General features: G+C 37.5%; 1 protein-coding gene across 2 annotated transcripts in view; it reads left to right on the plus strand.

Moving 5' to 3' along the window:
• The first annotated feature begins 1,280 nt into the window (after positions 1 to 1,280).
• TM9SF3 (transmembrane 9 superfamily member 3) overlaps positions 1,281 to 16,267 on the plus strand; it is a 76,568-nt gene continuing 61,581 nt past the window's right edge. For both annotated transcript variants that reach the window (XM_007478705.3, XM_007478706.3), the window contains exon 1: positions 1,281 to 1,547. In XM_007478705.3, the coding sequence (XP_007478767.1) occupies positions 1,443 to 1,547 (105 nt within the window). In that variant the 5' untranslated portion in view covers positions 1,281 to 1,442. The remainder of the gene's footprint in view (positions 1,548 to 16,267) is intronic.

Raw genomic sequence — 16,267 nt, forward strand, 5'->3', positions numbered from 1 at the left:
TTCCATCTTAGGATCAATACTGTGTATTGGTTCCAAAGCAGTAGAGTGGAAAGAACTAAGCTAAGTCAAGTGACTTACCCAGGGTCACACAGCTGGGAAGTATCTGAGGTCAAAATTGAACTCAGGACCACTAAGACCCTTCTCCCAGTTCTTAAAGTCAGTGGCCCCTAAGAACACTCCTCAATAGTCTCCCCAGATCCTCATGGGCCCCATCCTGCTCAAACCCCAACCCCTCAGAAAGGAAAATGGACTTGGTGTCAGAGAACCTGGGTCCCAAGCTCGGCCTCTTATGACCTGTGACATGATCAAAGGGAGAAAGCACCAATCGCTGAGGGCCTCTATTTCCCAATGTGTAAAACCAGGAGAGTTGATCCCATGACCTCAATGGTCTCTTTCGGCTCCCAATCGCCAAGTCGATGATTATCTTCTCAATTCTTTTAAACCCTTACCTTCCATTTTAGAATCAATACTGTGTATTGGTTCTAAGGCAGAAGAGCAGTAAGGGCTAGACAATGGGGGTCAAGTGACTTGCTCAGGGTCACACAGCTAGGAAGTGTCTGAGGCCATTTTGAACCCAGGACCTCCAGTCTCTGGGTCTGGCTCTCAATCCAATGAGCTACCCAGCTGCCTCCTTATCTTCTCAATTCTAAGTAAACTGAAGCTCTGAATGTGCCTGGTTGCCCTAGCTAGCAAGGGTAAGGGCAGGATTCAATCCTGAGTCTCGAGCACAACTTGCCCCGCCACCACGTGGTCTCTAAAAGGTTAGAGGAGGAGCAGAGTGCATTCCGCCACCTGGGACTAGCGTAGTCACTTCCGCGAGCCTCTCTCCCTTCTCCGGTGAAAGTTGGGCTCCTCCTGCGAGCGCCCCAAGGCGACCAGCGTTCCCCGCCCCGCCCCTAGAGCGCGCGAGCCCTTCCTCTACTCCCTCCCCGCCGCTCGCGCACGCGCGCCCTCCTCGCCTCGCTGATCCTCCCCTCCCCTTCCCTCTGCTCCCTCTGAGCGCGCTCTGCCTCCCCTCGGCGCGCACGCCCTTTCCCCGTGGCGAGTCTTGAACCGGGATCGTGCATTCCCTCCCTCGTTCGCCCGTTCGCTCGCTTTCTCGGCCGCGGTCCGCGGCAGTTGCTGCCCCATGTTAGGGGAGGCACTTCCGGTGTATGACTGGGTGGCCGGATGACGTGGCTGAGTCAGAGGAAGAAGCTGAGGCGAAGGCAGCGGCTGCGGAGCGGGATCGGCGGGGCGGGGGCTACGCTCGGCCGCGGGCGGTGACGGCGACGGCGACGGCGGGTCCGGATCGGGTAGCGCCGAGGCGGCAGGGGCAGCGGCTGGGCCCCGGCCCTGTGCGTCCGTGTGCGCGCGCCCCGTGGATGTGAATAGGCGGCGGCGGCAGCGGAGGAGCCTCGGGCGGAGGGCCGGCCGGCGCCGGGAGGGGGGGAGTGCGCACCATGGAGCCGCGGCGGGGGGTTACCCGCGCGGCAGCGGTGACGGCGGCGGCGCTACTGATGCTGTTGCTGCCGCCTCGGAGCCGGGCGGACGAGCACGACCACACGGTGAGGCGCCGCGCGGCCTTGGCCTCGTTCCCCGGAGGCCCCGAGCGGGGCCCGGCCCGTCTCGGTCAAAGCTTCAGAACCCTGTGTAGGAAGCGCCTGGCCTGGCCCAGCCCCAGGGACCCGGGCCACTCACTCAGTCGGGCGTGTGCTTGGGGGAGGGGGCAGCTGCCCATGTGCCCAGACTCCTGGGGCGGAGGGGTGAGGTCCCTCGGCTCATAACGCGGAGTCCCGTTGCCTCGGTTGCGGTGGCATACGACACAATGGGATTAAACGCTATATATAGTGTGGGCAGAAAGCACTGACCACTTGTGGTGGTAGACGACTCCTCAGAACCTTCAGGCCTGAGAGAGGTTCCGTTCTCCCCCCGGGCATGAAAGAGTGAACTCTTTGGAGCTTTATCAGTTAGAAAGGGTCATTTACACGTGTGCACGCACTCCTACACCTCCACGCAGGCCTGGGCCGTGGGTGTGCCAGCAACTTTTCTGCTCCCTCTCGGGCCCCGGGCCTCTTGCCTGTACTCTGGAGAAGGGCTCGGCTTTGGCCTTGGCCTCGAAGAGAGTTGTTTTGAATTGTAATATGGGAGCAGGAGAGGCCTGAGTAGACTGGGGACAAGATTTTCTTAAGCCTTTAATTGTCAATATGACTTAATTAATCCTCTGAAATCAAAACAAGTTTTTGACTCTTTACTTGAAACAACTTTTCTTGGGGACCTGGATCTTGGATTGTTTTCCACATGCTAAGACGTTAATTAGATCTGAAAGTCTTAGCTCAGAGAAAGCAATGAAAAGCCTGGCAGTTTTGAGCTTTAACCACAGGTCTGTATCAGCACCTTAAACGATTGTTGTGTGTCTAGGGAGATAGTGAATTAAAGTTCACTTACTGAGTGTCATTGGATGGACAAGTCACTTTACATATCTCTGGGCCTCAGTTTTTGTAGCTGTAAAAGAAGAGAGTTGGACTAGGTGGTTTGGAAGTTCTTGGCAATGATCAATGATGCTGGAACTCTGATTTCAGGTTATCTATTTTAGTTACTGATAACAAGAAAAATACATATTTGTGATCCTATGAGTCTACTTATATATTTAATAGAACTTATTTAACAGACTAGACCCTAGATTTGACAGCTTTTCACTTTGAGTTACCATAAACACTAGTGTATACAAACTTATATTTGGTAAATGCCAAATGATTATCTCATTGGGATACTTTTTTGACTTTCAGAATCAAAGTGAAAGAAATGCTATACAGAATCTCTTTTTATATTTTCATATTGGAAGTTTTTAAAAAGCTATTTCACTTATTTTAGCTTTTATTTTGTTTAGAGGGTAATGCTTTGTAGTGGAAGGGGCATTGGATTTAGAGTTGTAAGACCTGGACTAAATTTCAGTCCTACTTGGGCAAGTCATGGGCAAGTCATATGTGAATCTGATGGACTTTGGGCTTCAGTTTCCTCATCTCTAAAGTGAGAGGATTAGGAATAGATGCTTTTTAAAGTATCTTCTAATTGTAAATATGTGATCTGAATTTTTTTTGGCAGGCCCCCCCCCCCCCCCACACACTTTTTATCTTCCTAGACATTCCCCCTCAACCACAATAGAACTTCTCTATGCAGTAAGGATAAATAAAAACATCAAAACACTGGTAGGACCTGACTCTATGCCCCATTATGTACTTATATTCTACTAATTCTCTGAGAGGTAGGAGGTACATTTGGTTCATTCACTGCATTAGAAGTTGTGAAGTTTTTAAATGTTACTTTCCTCAACATAATTGTAGGCTATATATAAATTCTTGGTTCCCCTCATTTGTTCTCCACTAGATTGTGCACTTTTTTCTTATGTACTTAAAAGCTCTTCATATTTGTTATCTTTTATGGTTTAATAATCTATTAAATTCTCATAAATTTGTTCAGTCATTCAGTCACTAACTTAGCAAAAGTCAATGTTAAGCTCTTAGTGTTAGGGATAGATACAAAGAATGGCAAAACAACTATCCCTACCCTCCGGAAATTTACATTCTAATGAAGAGACTCCCATGTACCTACGAGATATAGCTGATCCAAATGGAAGGTAATCTCTTAGAGGAAAGTGCTGGAGAGAGATGGAACTATGACCTCTGGAAAGGATTTGAGCTGTGTCTTAAAATTAAAAGGCCAGGGAATATAGGAGAGGTAGAAATTAGGAGGAGGTAGAGCATTTCAGCCACTGAAGATATAGAGCACAACCAGTGCTAATGGATAGAATCAAGAGATGGAATATCCTATATGAGTAACAAGTAGGTCAGTATTATTAGAGATCATAGAGTGTGCAGAGGGGAATGGAATATAAGAAGACTGGAAAGGTAGTAAAAGGGCCAGGTGCCCAAAGAAGCATGTTGTATTGGATCCTAGGGACAATAGGGAGCCATTGGAATTTAATGAGTGGTGAGTGACATTGTCAGACTTGCCCTTTAGGAAAGTGAAATGGGCACTTGAGTGGAAGATGGCTTGGAACTTAACCATAGGGAAAGCAATCTGGGAGACCATTTACAAGACTATTGCAATAATCCAGTGGTGAGGTAAGGGCCTGGGCTAAGGTGGTAGCTATGAGAGTGGAAAGGGATGTTTTAGGATGAAGGTAGAAATACAATTTGACAATAAATTGGGGATTAGGAACTACTATGACCATAAAACTTCTTCTTGGCCACTTTTCATTCACTTTCTCCCTCAGCATCAGTTTCAAACAGTAGGGTGCCTACTTTTATTTCAATTCTATGTTACCACCAAAAATGTTGCTATATATACTTTTCCCTCTGTATTTGACCTTTGGTGGAGAGGAGTGGGGGCAGGTTTAATATATATCTCTAATTGTATTAATGGGTCTAATAAACATTTTAGTGATTTTTCTAGTACGGTCCCAAATTGTTTTCATAGTGTGCCTGCGAGATTCTCCTTTCCATATAAAAATGTTAAATTTCATGTTTAGAATCTTTATTTCTCTTTCCTAAAAAAACTGTAAAAGAGAGTTACTTTCAATGACCATGTAGAACAGTCTTTGGTTTATTTGCTTTTAGTTTATTTTGGATGCTCCACTGATGGAAGGACAATTGTTAACTCTATTAGTTCTTTGAATATTTTACAGAAACCACTACTATATTAGTTAAAAGAATGTTTATTAAGCACATTGTGCTTAATAAATAAATTAAAAATTAAAATTAAAAAATCAATAAATTGGATATGCAAAGTTAAGATTGTGTCCTTTCTCAAGTTGCTTAGATCTGGTGGGGAGGCATGATATGTACATTTAGCTAACTTGTAGGATCATAACCTTAGAATTTAAAGGATCATAACCTGAGAACTTAAAGGGACCTTCCCTTGCATCCAACTCCTTTATTTTATGGATAAACAAATTGAGACCCAGAAAGGTTGTCATTTTCTGTGTATCATGCTTTTGGCCAGTACTCTATCTGCAAATTAGAAAGAGATAAGTAATTGAGAAGTCCAAACAAATTGTACTTAGAGATTTTCTTGGAGTGAGGAAAATCACTATGAATGTCAGATTCTCTTAAAATATTAAATCCGTGGTATCAAACAGGTATGAATGGTTTAAGATTAAAATCAAGTTTATGATTAACATTTCTAGACATAGGAAATTTTTGACTTTTATTTAGTGAAGAAATATTTTGATAATGTTTAAAGGTCTTAGGTGCAATTATTAATTACAAATAATTAACATTAAACTGAAGTTTTAGTTTCAGTAGTATTTCAGTCATTTTTCAGATGTGAGAAAATCTTAAATATTTGACTCAAATATTGACAAATTCTGCAACTCATAGGATGTGATATTTTAATGAATTACTGGATAAAAATGGAATCGCGTACATATCAGTTCACTAACGCTGAATTGTCTCCTGATACTGTTTTAAATATATTTTTCTATAAAATATAAGGAAATGCTCCCTGAAACTTCCATTGCTGCTATTTGGCAAACCTTTTACCAGCAAAGAATTATTGAAAATGGACTTACTTTGGAACATAACATTGAACAGATAAAGAGGTATTGATGCCAGTGAAATCAATTATAATTTTTTCCATTATGGGAGAGACCTTTGAATTTTGAGGGCATGGAGGAAAAGGAGATGCTAAGGGACAGAGTGAAAAGTGAAGAGACAGATTCTGTGGTCCTAATAGGTGTTAACTAAATAAGTACTTGGGAATTGAATTTACAGTGGAATGAAGGTGTTTTTTGTTTGTTTTTTTAACTTTTACCATCTGTCTTAGAAGTGATACTAAGTATCACTTCCAAGGCAGAAGAGTGGTAAGGGCTAGGCAGTTGGGGTTAATTGACTTGCCCAGGATCACACAACTAGAAAGTGTGAGGCCATATTTGAACTGAGGTCTTCCTGACTCCAGGTCTGGTGCTCTGCCTACTGAGCTACTTGTTCTAGCTGCCTCCAGAACATAGTTTTTAATAACTAAAGACAGCCAACTTTGATATAAAGAATGTTGTCCAGGAATAAAATTTAAATTAAAATCTTGTTCTTTGGGATGGTAAAGAAATCCAAGAAATGTTTAAGATAATTTATTATGATGACCACATGTAAATTTGTTTAATAGAATTACATAAGTTGATTACATATTTGACATTAGTGCCATGGAACACAATTGCTAGTAAAACTTTTAAATGGTTTGGATGGATTATCCTTATCCAGCATGATATTTCTTAATATTCTCAAGTATGTAGATCTTTTTAAAGATATCCTTAGATCAGGGCTTATCACTCTGGGGTCCATGAACTTAAATTTTTTTGATAACTATTTCAATATAATTGGTTTTCTTTGTAATCTTGTGTATTTTATACATTTAAAAAAATTTAGAGGAGACATAACCTTCAACAGTCTAAGGGGGCATGGCATCAAAAATGTCAAATGCAATGCTTTAGGTGAAAATGTGGTTAGAGCGGCTTAGTGGAGAATTCCTAGATTCTTAAATTTTTTAAAATTAATTAAAAAATGTTCCTATGATTACATGATTTTTGTCACCCTTCCCTCTCTTGGAGTTGACAAGCAGTTTCACTGGGTTTTATATATATATATGTGATATACATATATATGGAAATAGGATTTGAATGATTATATATATATATATATTCATTTTGTAATAAAGTAATCTTTTAAAACCCAAAGCCCAAATCATATATTCATGAACCATGTGATTAATCATTTTTCCTTCTGGATTTCTACTATAGTTCTTTCTCTAGTTGTAGTTAGCATTCTTTTTCATAAATCCCTCAGGGTTGCTCTGGATCATTACATTGCTTTTAGTAGCAAAGTCAATTGCATTTGATCATCCCACAATGTTTCAGTTATGGTATACAATGTTCTCCTGGTTCTGCTCATTTTACAATGCATCATTTCATGTGGGTCTTTCCAGTTCTTATAGAAATCAAGCAGTTCATCATTACTTATAACACAATAGTATTCCATCACTGTGATATACCACAATTTGTTCAGCCATTCCCCAATCAAGGGACACCTCCTCATTTTCCAGTTTTTTGCCACCATAAAAAGTGCAGCTATAAATATTTTTGTGCAAACATAACCTTTCACATTTTTTTTTAATCTCTTTGGGATCCAAACCCAGTAGTGGTATTGCTGGATCAAAGGGCAGGCAGTCTTTTTTAAGTCCTTTGGGCATAATTCCGAATTGCCTTCCAGAGTGATTGGATCAATTCACAACTGCACGAACAATATGTTAGTGTCCCAATTTTGCCACATTCCCTCCTATATTTATTATTTTTCTTTATTATCATATTGGCCACTGTTAGGTATAAGGTGGTACCTCAGAGTTGTTTTGATTTGCATTTCTCTAATCAGGAGGGATTTATAACATTTTTTTACATGACTTGATAGTTTTGATTTCTTCATTTGAAAACTCAGTATTCTTATCCCTTGTCCATTTTTCAATTGTGGAATGAATTCCCAGATTATTTTGAAAAAATTGGATGTGGTGGAAAAAGAACTAGCATGAAGCCCGGTTTTTTTTTTTTGGTTTAATTAAACATTTTTTTAAACTAACTCAATCTATAAAATGATGGAGTGATAAGTGAAGATTCCTTTCCACTTATATAAAATTCCTTATTCCAATTTATGATCCTCTGAAATATGAAGTTATTCAGCTGTACTTTATTGGCTCAGTGTAAGGCAGGATGAACCTGGAGCCAGGAAGACCAGAATTCAAATTTGGCCTTAATATTTTGCTAGTTTTGTCAGTCAATACACATTAAGTGCCTACTCTGTGCCAGACACTGTGCTAAATACTGGGGATACAAATACAAAAAGTTAATCCTTTTCCACAAGGAGCTTACAATCTGAAGGAGAAGACAAAACACAAAATGAAACTGAAAACGTGAGGAGGGTGATGGAGCCAAGACTAGATGGTGGACAAGTAGACTAGTCAAGTATTATTCAGTTCACTCCCTTGTTTTACTTATGAAGAAACTATGAGACCTAGCAATGGGGCAGTCAGGACTAAGACCTTGATATATGTACCTCCAATCCATTAATCTCCCTATCCAATGCCATATTTTTATATACTTTTACAAACAGTTACCAGCTTATTAATCCAGAAAGATCATTAAAAACCAACAAGCAAAAGGACAGCAATACTAGTAACTCTTATTTTACCTTTGCATTGCTTCTTTTTTCTACTTTCTTTTGACAGCTAGAGGGTAAGTTTCTCAAGGTCATGAACTGAAAAATTTCGTTTGTGCTTCTTAACATTGTCAAGCATAGTGCTAGATAAGATGGATCTTTGATAAATGTTTATTAAAAGAAATTGATTGGGGAATGTTGGAGAAAAGAGTATATATGCAAAGGGGAAACTATTTTGGTAATAGTATGCAGAACAGTGAATGATGCTTACCAGTCATGAGAGTATAGATAGAGGCTTCAGAATTAGAATACTAGTCCTATTTTTATGAGACTGGGTATATTCTTATTTCCTTGTCCCTTTGTGTCCTTGACAACCTAGAAGCCTCTAATGTCAGAAGACCCACTCGGTGTCCAATATAGGCTGTACTTAATTCTTACTATTAAAACATTATATCATTAGATAATTTTCAGAGATTTCATGGATGCTTTGTTGTGGCTTTTGTCTCTTTCCTTTCTAGCTCTTAAAAACATGTTTTAGAAAGCAAAATTTAACTCCTCACAAATAAGATCAACATCATTTGTGCTTTATTTTAAATATACAGAGCAAGAATTCTTTTAATTTCATTCTTACCTCTACTATTTTTGTAGACTGGGAATTGATATAATTTTCTGGTGTGTACATTTGAAACAGAAACAACCTGTTTACAGATACTCTGAAATTGGGAATTACTGCAATTGAAAAAGCTTTTAAGTTTTTTGATGTTAAAATCATATTTAAATAAGGGATAATGAAGTTTACTGAAATTATGATCTCTAAAGCTTTCACTAATAGATTGTGCCTATCTATAATGTTATGTGTTGTATATGTTATAAAATATCCACCCCTCTTTTGCCATGATAGTAAAAGTTTATAAAAACTTGACAACTACTTATTCAAGTAAGTTATTTAGAGACTCTTTTCTCCATGGGTCCAATTTAAAAGCTAAAAAAAATGGAAAAGTTTCCCTCAATTTGTCAAGCTTGGCTGCTGTTGTTGTTGGTTTTTTTTTGTGGGTGTTTTTGATATTCACTTCTTGGATTTAGAATTTTATTATGTGGTCAATATAACTGAGAGTTAGCTCTAAATGACTTCATTTCCAAGTATATAAGACTCATTCATACCTATTTTATATATCTTTTAAAAGTATACAATTCTATACATCAAGTTTATACCAAAAATAAATAATTTGGATTAATATAATACTATGTATGACTAGTATCTTTGCCCTTGGATGCATATAGAGCATTTCAAAAACCTTACTTCAAGTAAGAAGTGAAAATAGCCATTAAAGTCCTTATCAATAGGACTTCATGTCAAAGGATTAAAATTGAACTTTTGATTATTCCCCTTATTTTCTTTTCCCATAAGGACATAAATTATAAAGTTATAGAAGTTGGACTAGACCACAGGTTCTTAACTTGATGTACTTATCCATCCGATTCTGGGGATGAATTTCAGTTGAGTGTGTGGACTCAGCTGGGAAAGAAATTAATGTTTTCACCAACCTCTAACTAAAAATTAGTTTCTTCTATTTAATTAAAATAATTATTCTGAGAAGTATCTACCTGACTGTCTAAGGGGTCCATGATCTAAAATAGGTTAAGAATTCCTGCAGTAGCTTTAAAATCCTGTGATTCTTAAGTTTTTCACAAGATTTTTTTTTTATCCTAATCCACAAATATTTAACACTTGTATACCTGGCATTTTAGTTAACCTGAGTAGATGATAAGACTGAGTCCAAATCCATTCATCAAATAATTTCTATCAAGTGCACACAGCTTTGTTAATACTTGGGGTTGGTGTGAGAAGAGACATTTGCTCCCAAGTAACATATCTATTTAGGGGAAAAATAGACAGTTTGTAGTTTCATTATTGAGATGCATGTTTATTAGTCTATATGCCAGGTCCTTTGGAGGGAGAAGGTCAGGTTCGTGTAGGTCAGGCACTTGAAAAGATCTGAGCAGTTTAAAATCAGCTAAGTTAGAAAAAAGATTAGGAGACAGCAGAATGAATCAGCGGAGGTGAATGCTGAATTGTACACATTGGAAAAACCCCCACGAAAATGAGAATTCTCTTCTGAGTCAAAGTGAGTGAAGAACCTAAACATGAACCAGCATGGAGAATCTGGAGTAGTAACCAACATTTATATCGTGCTTTAATGTTTGCAAAGTTTTTGAAATGTATGATCTTATTTGATCTTTACAATACTTTGAGGCAGGTTCTATTATAATCTTTATAGGTTAGGATGTTGAGTGCCAAAGAATTTATGATTCACTTATGGTAAATCAACTAGTTTTTATTGAGAGGAATTTGTCTTCAATTCACTCCTAGTTAAGACCTCTAGTTCTTGCCATTAAATCATGTAATTCGTTTTAGTTAAATTATTGTTTCTTTGAAAATGTCATTTATTATAAACTATGAAAAATAAGAACATTTGATAAACAAGATTAAATTAGTATGTAAAGTTTGGTAAACCTTAAAGTCTTTTGTAAAAGTTTGTTATTATTAATTACTAGGTTCAGATCAGTGAGTTCAATGTGGATAGAATTCCCAGTGTGAAAACTCCCTAGTAATAGTAGTAGAAATTACTAATAATGAAGCACTGGTACTTTTTTATCTTAGAGTCCCAAGAGAGTTGTTTGGGAACTTATAAGAATATGAGCCATTCCTCTTTTGAGAAATGGTGAAAGGATATGGAGAATTGTTGGTAAAAATGCTCTAAATTGCTTGATGCAAATTAAAACAGTTCTGATGGTACCACCTTGTACCTATCAGATTGGCTAATATGACAGAAGAGGAAAATGACAAGTGTTGAAGAGGATGTGGAAAAATTAGGACCCTGATGCAGGGTTGGTGGAGTTTTGAATGGATTCAACCATCCAGAATAGAGAACATTTTAGAACCCTGTCCAACCATGCTCAAATTGGGTATCTTTTGACCTAGAAATACCACTATTAGATTTGTATCCCAAAGAGATTTGTACCCCCAAAAGAGGGACACATATATAAACATATCAACTCTTTGGGGTGGCAAAGAATTGGACATTGAAGGGATGTCCATCGATGGGGCATAGCTGAACAAGTTGTGGTATATAATAGTGATACTGCTGTTAAGTAATGATGAGTAGGATGCTTTTAGAAAAACCTAGAGAGACTTACATGAACTGATGTAAAGTGAATTGAACAGATCCAGAAGAATAGTGTACTCAGTAACAGCAGTATTGTAGGATGATCAGTTGTTAAATGGCTTAGCTATTATTCTAAGCAATGTAGTGATCCAAGACAGTTCAGAAGAACTCATGGTGAAAAATGCTATCCACCTCTGCAGAAAGAACTGATAGAACCTGAATGTAAATCAAAGCATACTTCCCCCACACTTCCTTTATTTTTTTGATCATTTATTTTTCACAAAGTGACTAATAGAAATATGTTTTGCATGACTGCACATGTATAACTATCAGATTGTTTGCCATCTTGTGGAGGAAGGAGAGGAAATGAGGAAGGAGAGAATTTGGAACTCAGAATTTTAAAGAATGTTAAAAATTGTTTTAGATAAAATTTGAAAAGATAAATATTAAAAAAAAAAAAGAATTGCTTGGGGCACAAAGCTGAAGGGACTTTTCTAGAATCACATAGCCAGTCTGTCAGAGATAAAATTAAATGTAAATCTTATTGATACTGACCCCCTCCCCCATTACCTCTCAATTTGGTTTCTATTTTTATTATTTTTAGTCTCAGTATCATTTTATACTATTCAGAATTATTAAGAGCCCACAGAGAGTTTTTATTTATGTGGATTATATTTATTGTAATTTACTATGTCAGAAATCAAAACATTTTAGTATTATTGTAAAATAGTTTTGACCTCATCAAAAGAATCTCAGAGACCATAGAGGTTCCTGGACTACATTTTGAGAACTGTTGTATACCATGCTGCTTCTCGTTTAGAAACTTTTTAAAATTTCCTTAACTGACATTTTTAGAGAATGGAGGCTTCTGCTTAACTGTATATATACTTTTTTGTTTTGTTTTGTTTTAACCCCTGCTTAAAATCGAAAATTCTTTAGTTTATTTTCTTCCCTTAATTTTGTATTAAATATATTTTAAATGTTTCTTTCAGATTCCTTCACTGACTGTTTCATAATCTGTACATGAATTCTGTGTAATTGTGGACATCATGGGAGAGATGTCTGCTAGTGCTGTTGCCAAGACATGTCTGAAGTTTGTGTGTGTTTGTCCTAAATAGCCTGAATTCTTGTGATTTACCTGTTCTTTAAGAAATCGAATGCCGCTATGTTGGATTTGGATTAATTGAGGAGTTTTGTTTTCATAAAACTTTAAAAATAGTATTTTCTCTTTATTGTCTATCTAGATTTCTTGGAAAAGACAATTCTCATGTTTGTAAAAATCCACTAGGTATGTGTTGAGGGGGATGGATAGATAAATGACAGGTCCATCCATGTCTCAAGGACCTAAGGATTTTTTCACCTCCCCTTTTTTAATCCCCCTTCCCCCCCTTTTTAAAATCTATTTTACTGTCACAATTTTTATGGATTGAGGAAAGTGAACTCATAAACAATACAGAAGACCAGTCCTTTGGCAACTTCCATACTTAACCCTCAGAATAATTGGGATAATGGATACCTTCCATGTGTATATTGACTTTATATTATAAATATCAAGGATGCTATGCATCCCTCTCATAGTTATTTTACTGAATTTGGTAGCACTTTTTGTTTGTATTTTTTAATAAGCAGGTATAGAGTGTGAACTAGATTTGCCACTGACTTGTCCTGTGACTTTGGGAAAGACACTTCAATTGTCTGGGCTGCCCTTTCCTTATCTGCAAAATGACTGGGATCTGAATTAGATAATCTCTAAGGTCCTTTCTGGCTCTCAAAAAACCTCTTGAACTATTTTCCCATTTGTATTATGAGAAGAAGGACTATGTTTAATACTGCATTGTATATTCCTAGTTACTTAAAATGCTCCATATGATATAACTCAAATATTTGTTGTTGACAAACTTCCAGTTATAGTAAATATATAAATATTGCTTTAGGGTAGTAAAATAGAATGGAAGGTTAGTGTAGTCTTGGGAAAGTTAAAGCTTCTCTGTGTTTCTGTTTGTCATCTCTAAAATGAGGGATTTGGATTTGGTGTTCTCTGGATATCCTTCCAGCTTTAAATTTTAATCAAGAGAAACTTATTGACAAAATTTATTTATTGGGTCTAATATAGCAGACAGAGTCCTGTATGTTTAGAGTCAAGAAACTGGCTGAAATCCTGATTCTGTCTTTTTAGCAACTTTGTGGTTCTGAGCAAATTCTCTCGGAACATTAGTTTCCTCATCTGTAATATAATATTACTGTAATATTTAAATCAATATCCAATAACTCCAAGTGTCATATTTTATAAAGTTTATTAATAATCACTTGAAGTAGAAAGAAAATAAACTAAAAGAAAAAGAAGTTGAAACCTGATTATCAAACAAAAAATAAACCCATGTGTGTAGATTCTCCTGCCTGGTATAAAGCCTGCTTTCCCAGCCACAATCAGGCAAAAAAAGGGGAGGGAGGTGTCAAGCTACACAAAACTTAGATCCTCCCTATGTTAGCATGTAATGTGAGAAGGAACATGGGAAGCTGGGATTTAGAGTCCTGGGGAGGAAAATCTAATCACACAATCCCTGCTGTGATTCTATTGGAAAATGAGCATGTAGAAATCTCCCAGATTTACATGCCTAGTTTCCCCAATGAATCAGTACACATAACCAACTTACAGCTCTAAAGATCTTTAACTAGAGTTACATATAATGCACTTTCTAAGGGGAAATAATTTATGGATAAGAGAATAGAGCCAATGATTGTTGGGTGCATTGACAAAACCAATTAGGGGGTAGTCTCCTTTGGCATAAGAGTTTACATTCAAAATAAATGCATCCAACCTCCCACAGTTCAATTCACAACACCCCTAAAGTTTATTCTGAATCTTTTGGTGCAGTGTGTGGTTTCTTTAGGCTTCTTTATGTCATCTTCTCCAAGCAGTTCACTTTCTTGATTAGGGGAGTTAGCAAGTTTCTTATCCTAAAATTACTCTCAAACAAAAAATTTTATAAATCTAGAACGTTATGACAATAATACAATCCCCCCTGAGGAGGATGTTGACTAACACACAGGTCACCCTAGGATACATGGCTGAGTTATGAGGTATATGAATCAAAAGAAAATAAAAATCATGAAAAAAAAGCCCAAAGAAAAAAGTAACTTCTGGATGAAGCATAAAATATCAAAGTCTCATGTGTAAAAATTCTAAGTAAGGAAAAATAAGCCTATAACAGGTCCTTGAATCAGGGCCTGATTAAAGTGATTTATGTCCCACAAGCCTATAGTAGCAATTATAACAATGTAGCAATTACCTATTGGCAGGCAGGACTACAGAATATTGCCATACCATTAAGAGAGAAGTAACTAGACTTTTGAAGGACAAAAGGGAATAGCAGTCCCTGGTCTGATTTTACCTTCACTTACAGGGATAGGAGAGCCAAAATGGCAGCCAAACTGAGGTACTTTGCATCTGACATTGTCAAACAACTGCTTCCTCAAACCCCAAAAACAAGTCCTTGGTCTTGGTGCAGATTCTCATCAATAATACCAGGATTGGTTGGTCTCCATGACCTTGTGCTTTTTGGCACTGATCCCTTCTTCTGAAACCAGACACAATTATTAGTCAAAAGTCCCTTAATATTAAATAATCAATGGCAGGTTTCCATGGTCTAAAGCTTTTGGGTATGCATTAATATTATGACTATGATTATGATTATGGTAAAGTTATATTAGTGCAAAATTAAAAAAAAACATTAATACAAAAAATGAGAGGAAAGAAAATTCAAGTATCCTATTGTACATAAAAGGAAAAACAATAGTAAAATTAAAAAAAATAAATTCATAGAGTACATTCCATGAGGCATTGTTAGCCAAGTAGAGGCACAATACAGAGTGCCTCTTTCTCACTCAAAATTTCTCAAATTTCTCACTCAAAAATGAGATTTATTTCCTTCTTAACTTGGCCATGATCCACAGTGTGAGTGTACATGATTTTTCAGGTAAGAGTTTTATAAAAAACAGTAATGTAACAGCTAATGCACAGTCTAAGAGGTACCAAAATCCCCCAAATCAGAAGAGCTCATAGATTCTACAAAAGTTACTGATAACAGGTTGTAACCATTTTGATGGAGTACATTCATCATCTATGTGACAGTTAAAGGCAAAAAGGAACAGAAGGCTGTTAAGGCAACATGTTACCTTGATGGATCTAGTGACAAACCCAGCATCCATAAGGACTTATAGTTTTGCCATGGAAAAGGGTTTGTACAAGTTGACAGTGGGCTTTTATAATGGTATTTTCTCTAGTCCAGACATAGGGGGAGGTACAAATAAAGACAATGTAACAGAATATATAGCTAAATGGCCAAAACACAGTAGCTGAAAATGACATAGTGTAACTGAAAATATTAGATTAAATTAATATGTGAACTTCAAAACCAAAATTAAATCTTAAAGCAAACTATCAGCAAATATAATATATGCAACAAGATGTGAACAATCAATTCAAGAATCCTTTTCTCTAATCTCAATAGCTGAATTACAGAGACTTCTTCACTGTTTGGAGGGGAACAAACTGAAAGGGTTGACATCAATAAGGTAATGAAGTCTAAAATTCACCTCCAGACTCTTTAAGGTTCCTTCTCCTCCCCAATATCGTCATCCATCTAGATTACTTTGGTCACGCTTCTAGCGTTCTCCATACACTGAGCGTAGTGTGGACGAACCCCATATTGGATATGTTGCAGAAAGTGGGCAGGCAAAAATGGCAAGGGGGTGTAGGGAGATGAATCTTCCTTCTGAATCTCAAGATTACTCAAGCTAACAGCAAGGACAAGTGCATCCAGGAACGCTAGGAAGAAAAGACATCCTAAAGCTGTAAACTGCACAAGCTTGGTAAGGCTCTGGAAACAGGAGCTGTTTGAGATAGGTAGGAAACTGGGTCAT

Source organism: Monodelphis domestica, chromosome 1 (genome assembly GCF_027887165.1).
Source record: "Monodelphis domestica isolate mMonDom1 chromosome 1, mMonDom1.pri, whole genome shotgun sequence".
Lineage (NCBI taxonomy): Eukaryota > Metazoa > Chordata > Mammalia > Didelphimorphia > Didelphidae > Monodelphis > Monodelphis domestica.